The following is a 6,967-nucleotide window of genomic DNA, read 5'->3' as shown; positions in this document are numbered from 1 at the left end:
GAGAGTACGTGCGCGCGCGCGCACGGGCTGGCTGCGCTTAGTACGCCTGGTGGCCCGGGGCCCCGGGGCCCGGGGTCCGGTCTCGCAGCCCGGGATTACCGTGACGTCACATTGAGCCTCTGGCCACCCAGGACTGGGACACCTCGGGAGCCTCACAGCCCGGCGCCGCGCCGCGCCTCACCTCGCCACCGAGCGCCCTTGGGAACCTGCGCCTTCTTCCCTCCCCTGCCCATCCATGGGCCCTTCTGTCTTCTGGACCCTACGGGCTGGAGGGGCGCCTTCCGGAGCGCAGGGCTCGGCAGCTGGGCTGCCCTCGGCTCTGCCTCCAGTCGCTCCAAGCGGGCGAAGGAACCGGTACTGGGCACTCGCAGCGGTGTAAGGAAACCAGACGCCGCAAGGCTAGGGGCACCGAACCGTGGGGCTGAGAGGGGAACTCCTAAGGGAAGAGGGAGACAGGACAGGGACAGCCACTATGTCCTTCCCGCACTTCGGACACCCATACGGCGGCGCTTCCCAGGTAAGAAGTGCCTTCATGGGGAATGGGGGGCAGCCTGGGTGGAGGGGGTGACCGCCTGGTGCGCGCCTACCCCTGAGCTCTCTCCTCTCGGTGTCCCGGGGGAAGACAGAGGGAGCAAGGCCCGGGTAGTGTATCACAGCTTCCTCTGACACCCCAGTCCCTGACTGAGAACGTTCCGTTCCCAAGTGCATGCTGAAAACCGTGGAAACGTGGGCACCCCGACCACGCGCTCAGTGAGGTGGGTGGGTTCTCAGAGATCTTCCAGTCAGGCCTCCTTTCTTTACAGATGTGTGAGGTGGCCGGAGACTCTCGGATTGGGGGGGGGGGGGGGGAAGAGGACTTCCAGTACAGAGCACTGCCCATCTCGCCATATTGTTGCTCATTTGTTGACCTCTATTCTTATCCTGCTCTTTCCTTGGGCTGATCCAAGTTTTCTGCCTCTGGATCCCTCAATTTTCCAAACCAAATGTGGTGGGGGAGGAGAGGGCATGTTGCAGAACGACAAGAGTCTCATGGGAAAAATCCCACCACTGTTACTCAGTTTCTCCCCAGAGTGCCTGGAATACTTTCCTGAGATTTGGTACCAGCTTGACCTTTGACCTGCTGTGTGATCTTGGACAAGTCTATTACTCTCTTTGGTCCTCCATTCCCTATCTATAAAACAGGAGTGGGGGTGATAGGTTGAGATGGTCTCTAAGGCTAACTTCTAGCTCTATCTTTGCAGAGATGGGAGTGCGAGCAGAGGTTTGGTCTCTAAATGAGGTTTCTGACCTTCACATTTCCCCAGTCCCCTGGGACTGGAACCATAGAAATGGCATAGGGACATGAGAGGAGTTTGAATGAGTTGCCCCTGGGAAATTCCTGTCCCAGTAGCTAGCAGAACGGGGGCATTTAGTTAAAGTGGAAGGAAGGAGTGACCTGGCAATTCCCTGCTTCCCTCTGGCTCCAGGGAGTTGGGGGGGGGGGGGGGTGTCTCTGACCTCCAGTGACCTCTTTCTCATTCTTGTAGTTCCTGGTATCTGCAAGTTCCAGCTCCACTTGCTGCGAAGCTGCTCCACGTTCAGTCTCAGAGGTGGCCTCCAGCTCCACCCCAGCCCCCGCTCTTTGCTGCACACCTTATGACAGCCGGCTGCTGGGCAGCACCCGGCCTGAGCTGGGTGCTGCCTTGGGCATCTATGGGGCCCCCTATGCTGCTGCCCAGAGCTACCCTGGCTACCTGCCCTATGGACCGGAGCCACCCCCACTGTATGGGGCACTGGTGAGTCGAGTGGGAACTGGGTCTACCTTGCTAGGACATGCAGGCACTGGGGGCATGCACAGCAGAGACAGGTGAAATCCAGAGTGACCTCTCCAGGGAAAATCTAGGAGGGGCACAGAGCCCTAAGAAAGGGAAATGGTTAGGATTGTGTATAAGGGGAAAATATACCTTCAGAGCACTTCAGAATTTACAGATGGTTTACGTACTCTTCAGAAAGCATTGGTAGTTCTATTATATCTGTGACGTAGGTAAGCCATCCATATTCTCCACTTACAGATGAGGAAGTTGAGATTGAAGTCACAAAGGTGAAGAGGGTCAGAAATAGCTCTGGAAGAAGACTAAAGTTGGGAAGCAGCCCCACTGGTGTGTAAGGGCAGTAAGAACAGCCACTAGTATTTAACGGGGGAGCCTGCCTAGCCATTTACCAACATGGTCTTCTCCTGCAACCTCTAGGTACTGGTATCACCATTTCCGTTTCACCAGGGAGAAACGGAGGCAGAGAGTGGCTAAACACTGTGTCCAAGGTTGCACAGCCATGCACATGGTGGGGCTGAACCAGAGTCCTTGACCTCAGCTGCCTGCCTCTCCCCACACTGAGTCCTCCATTCTCTTTTCCTTTCCCACCAGAATCCACAGTATGAATTTAAGGAGGCTGCGGGGAATTTTACGCCCAGCTTGGCCCAACCAGGAGCCTATTATCCCTACGAGCCGACTCTGGGGCAGTACCAGTATGACCGGTGAGGATGGGCAAATGGCTGGCTCCCTCCTGCCAGAAAGGGAGGTGGGGTGGGAGGAAGAAGGGAAAGGGAGGGGCAGAATCACACTTCCAGGTGACCCATGCCCCCTGTCCGAAGCCCCTTGCAGGCTAGAGACTGAGCTGGGCTCTCCCTGCAGGTTCGGTGGGGTAGAGCTGGGCGGTGCTGGACGCAGAAAGAACGCCACCCGGGAGACCACCAGCACGCTCAAGGCCTGGCTCAACGAGCACCGCAAGAACCCCTACCCCACCAAGGGCGAGAAGATCATGCTGGCCATCATCACCAAGATGACCCTCACCCAGGTGTCCACCTGGTTCGCCAATGCGCGCCGGCGCCTCAAGAAGGAGAACAAGATGACTTGGGCGCCCAAGAACAAAGGCGGGGAGGAAAGGAAGGCAGAGGCCAGAGCAGAGGAGTCACTGGGCTGCCTAAACAGTGACCCCAAAGGTACCCAAATGCCCATCAGCCACCTGCTAGATTTCACAAGCCATCCAGCAGTTTGACTGAAAGTCGCCTGTGGGGCAGATTTTCTTTGAAGGCATTCATCCCCTGCACTCACCCCAGGGCCTTTGCCCATACACATCAGTCTGCCTGGAATTCGCTGCAGAAACAGCTGCGTCTCTACTTCAAACTGTCAAGCCCCTCCCCCCAAAGCGTTACCTCCGCATCCAAGCCACCGTGTAGCTTCCCTGTTATGCTCTATCACATCAGTCTGCTTTTTTTCTTTGGCCATTTATCACTGTAACAACATGCACACACTCAACACCCCTCTAGAAAGCCAACTCTACCAGAAGAGGCCTTACCACTGGGTCCCCTAAATACCCAACACCTAGATGAAGCCTGGCACATAGTTGGCACTCAGCAAACATTCGCTGAATTAAATAATGTAACGGCAGCCACCTGTGGATGCTAAAGTTGGATGAAAAGAGTCCTTTGCCTTCTTTTTACTATTGAGATCCAGACTCGCGGTGGCTTTTCCTTGGCTTCTCAGGGAGGGCGAGTCTTCCAAGGGGCGGTGGGTGGGGACAAGCCTGGAGCAAGAATTCTTTCCCTTGGGCGGACGAGCAGCCCGGGGGCAGGGGTGAGGGCTGGCTTAGCGGGGGGGGGGGGGGGTGAATTACAGAGAACACCCTGAGTGCGGGGTGCGTGCGTCTCGCTAAAAGCTTCTCCGGGATGGGCACTCCCACGGATTTCCCCTGGGCCCTGGGCTTTTCTCACTTGTTCTTGATTTGATTTCCTGCAGACGTTACTGCTAGCCAGGAGGCGCAGGGTCTCCCTCTGAGTGACCTGGAAGACCTGGAGGAAGAGGAGGAGGAGGAGGAAGCCGAAGAGGAGGAGGCCGTGGTTACTGCGGTGGACAGGCTGGCGGGCTTCCAGAAAGGCGCGCAGTCGCTGACCGCGACCTGCGCAGCAGCTCGGCAGGGCCGGGTAGAGAGCAGGGAGTGCGGCCTGGCGGCGCCCCGCTTCTCCTTCAGTGAGCCCCGCGGGTCGGGAGAAGCTGACTTCATTGCGGCGGAGCCCGGGGGCCCCACGATGATCATGCACTACCCATGCGCAGAGAAACCGCGCATCTGGTCTTTGGCGCACACCGCAGCAGCCAGCGCGGTGGAAGGTGCATCCTCAACGCGGCCCAGGCCACAGAGTCCTGAGTGCCATATGATTCCCGGACAGTCTCTAGGCTCCGCCCGGCGACCCACTTGCGAAGAATCTTCCCTCATAGCCAAAGCCTTTGGAAACTCCACGTTTACCCTTCAGGGGCTGCCGCTGAACTGTGCGCCCTGCCCGAGGCGGAAGGAGCCTTCAGTGCAGTGCCAGTACCCTTCCGGAGCAGAAGGTAGTGGGTCCCCAAAGGCGCTGGGAGCGCCTGCCCAAAAGACACCCACCCACCACCCTGCCCAGCCAAGCTCAGGTTCAGATTTGGCAGGAGATTGCCCCACAGCTCCCCCTTCAAATGGATGCTTCGAGATGAAAGTTCTAGTCTTTCATTATAAAGCCAGATAATAGTAATAAGAGAAATTGACCTGGGATCCATATAGAAATTCTGGAATGTTGGACAACCTGTGAATTCATGGTCCAGGGTTCTTCCAAATGCACTAGGTGTGCTTTGCCACACTTGTCTAGCACAAGTGGCTATCAGCTGGTCTCCTGTTGTGCTGGTACCCAGGGCTGGACAGGCACCAGAGATTTCTGAGACTTCTGAAAAGGTGGGCCAGAGACATTCTATAGGTTTAAGGTCACTGCTTAAGTACAGCTGCAGCCCTCTCAGTGGCCACTAAAATCCCTAAGGATATGGACATGCCCCTGCATTCCTTAACTGAGATTGGTGCTGTCCCTGGAGAGCACTCACCAGCAAAGTCTATTCCCAAGCAGAGTTAGACTGCCAATTGGTGTTGCCCATTTCCGGTTGGTTTATTCTGTGTGCTAAGGACCTGGTGGAAGGGAATTTCACCCCACGAAGGGACATTCCCCAGCACTAGGCAACTTTTAGCAATGACTGTGTCAGAGTCTGCTCTTCATAGTAATTTCTCCCAGGATTAGCCACTGGTTTAGAAACTTGGGTTACATTGTTATTTGAATATATACATGGAGAGTCCAAGCAATACCTCTGGCAAGCATATTGCCTCTAGACTTGTGCATCTCTGTGGACCAGACACAGCTGACCTCGGATTTCCTAAGAATCATCACCAAGTGGTCTTTGGGTTTTAATCAACCTTTCCTTTCTCAGCAGGTTAGCGCAATGGCTGCGATTTGCAGAAGAATCTTGGACATGGGCCCACTTTTTGAACTCACCTCTGCTCTAAGAAACTGCCAGATCTTGACAGGGACCAGGAGCTCCCACTTTGCCTAAGAGACAAACACACAGAAACCTTCCTGTAGCAGCCGACCTTGCACGCAGAGCTGGTGGCAGGACAGATCTACACCTACCCAGATCCGGCGGAGGAGGAGGTGTCTGGGCACCTTGAGGAAGGCGGGGGAAGCCAGGGAGTCTGCCTTCCTTCTCTGGATGCAGGGCCTGGACGGTGCATTCTCCTGCTCACTCCTGCCCCTCACCCCGCTCACTCACTTTGTAGCTTTATGGCTGAGCTGGCCCCTAAGGACCACATGCGTCTTCTCCCCTTCCCCTCTCCTTGTGTCCTTAAAAATAATCAAGCTGAACCTAAGCTGTGCAGCCTATCTGTGCCAGGGGTGCCTAGAAAGGTCAGGAGGGAGGGAGGGGTGGGTCACAGCCAGGAGCTCTGGGGACAGGGCAGCAAGGGGCGAAATGGACAAGGCAACCCGCAGTGGCACCCAGGGCGCCTGGGGTGTAGCAGACCCAAAGTTTTTCCACCAAGCCACTGAGCCAGGCTGAGGCCCCCCTTGGTGGGCGGGTGTGGGAGGTGGCAAGGGGAGCGGGTAGACATCAGGATATTTAGGAGCAGCATTTGTCCCAAGTTCCTCCTGGGGTTGCAGATTCACGGGGGGAGTTGAATGTGAGAGATGCCAAGGTGCCCGCGCGGTGCAGGCTGGATAAGGCTGCCCCAGTTCACACCTGGGGTCCAGAGGGGTGGGATTTAGCTGGCCGGAAGACGCACTGCTGCAGCAGGGGAGGGACAGGGCAGCGTCCCAGAGGGAAGCTCAGGGAGTGGTAGAGACCCGAGGGGCTGGAGGCAAGGCAGCCAGCCGGGTGTGCCTCCAGGGGCTGGGCTGGATCCCTCCAGGACCCTTCTCTCCCACTCCGGGCCCCTGCCTGGGCTAGGTGACAGTCTTCCAGATCAGCTCCGATGTCACTGAAGCCAGAAGAATCGCCACAGCGGAGCTGTGGAGGGGGAGGTTGGGAGCAGGAAACAGAGGGCAGACTGACCTGAGTCGTCCCCAGACCCTCCCTGGCCCCACCCCGACTTCTTCTCTATAGAAAAGACCCCCTCGGAGTGGGAAGGGTCCTTAAGGAATCACAGAAATGCAAACCTCTTTTTCAGATGAGGCAACTGAGGCCCCACGGGGAGCAGGTGACCGGCTCAGGGTCGTGCGTGTCCCTGGTGGAAACACCCTTAGCTTTCTACTCTGGGCGCCTTTTCGGGTTTCTGCTCGCCCACCCTCTGGGAGACCCCCCTCCCTGCTTCTTTTTTGCTCCTGGGCAACAGCTGGTCCCATCCCCAGCCTCCCCGGGGACACTCCAGTCGCCCTCGCTGACCCGCGGCTTAGGGTCCGGAAAATTAAACTGCGAAAAGATAAACATTATTTCCAGTCGGCTTTGCGGGATTAACGCTTGTAATAAAGAGCTTTAACTGGAGGTTTCTTTCAAGGCGCTCTCGACCCCACCCCCTCCTGGGGGGCCAGGTAGACCCCTCCGGATAGGCCAGCTAGCGGTTGGTGGAGGGGAGAGAGTCCCTTAGCATCACATAGAGTCAGAGCTGGATGGGACAGATTGGGGAGGGGAGTGGCCTACACTGAAGGTCA

General features: G+C 56.9%; 1 protein-coding gene across 1 annotated transcript; it reads left to right on the top strand.

Annotated features, from left to right (window-relative positions):
* Positions 1 to 6: 6 nt before the first annotated feature.
* On the top strand, positions 7 to 6,759 carry Irx6 (iroquois homeobox 6). The gene is made up of 6 exons (XM_048792049.1): positions 7 to 517; positions 1,527 to 1,775; positions 2,403 to 2,512; positions 2,670 to 2,977; positions 3,774 to 4,364; positions 5,256 to 6,759. Exons 1-6 carry the CDS (start codon positions 473 to 475, stop codon positions 5,261 to 5,263), a joined length of 1,311 nt encoding a protein of 436 aa, XP_048648006.1. The 5' UTR covers positions 7 to 472; the 3' UTR covers positions 5,264 to 6,759.
* Positions 6,760 to 6,967: the final 208 nt, after the last annotated feature.

The sequence above is a fragment of the Marmota marmota genome, unplaced genomic scaffold, assembly GCF_001458135.2.
Source record: "Marmota marmota marmota unplaced genomic scaffold, marMar, whole genome shotgun sequence".
Classification (NCBI taxonomy): domain Eukaryota; kingdom Metazoa; phylum Chordata; class Mammalia; order Rodentia; family Sciuridae; genus Marmota; species Marmota marmota.
The sequence above is the reverse complement of the archived record's forward strand: the minus strand, read 5'-3'. Positions and strand labels throughout refer to the sequence as shown.

Coding starts and splice junctions, on each gene's coding strand:
- Irx6 (XM_048792049.1), top strand. CDS start 473: ATGTCCTTCCCGCACTTCGGACACCCATACGGCGGCGCTTCCCAG. Junction 1,776..2,402: donor CCCCACTGTATGGGGCACTG/GTGAGTCGAGTG, acceptor CTTTCCCACCAG/AATCCACAGTATGAATTTAA. Junction 2,513..2,669: donor GGGCAGTACCAGTATGACCG/GTGAGGATGGGC, acceptor CTCTCCCTGCAG/GTTCGGTGGGGTAGAGCTGG.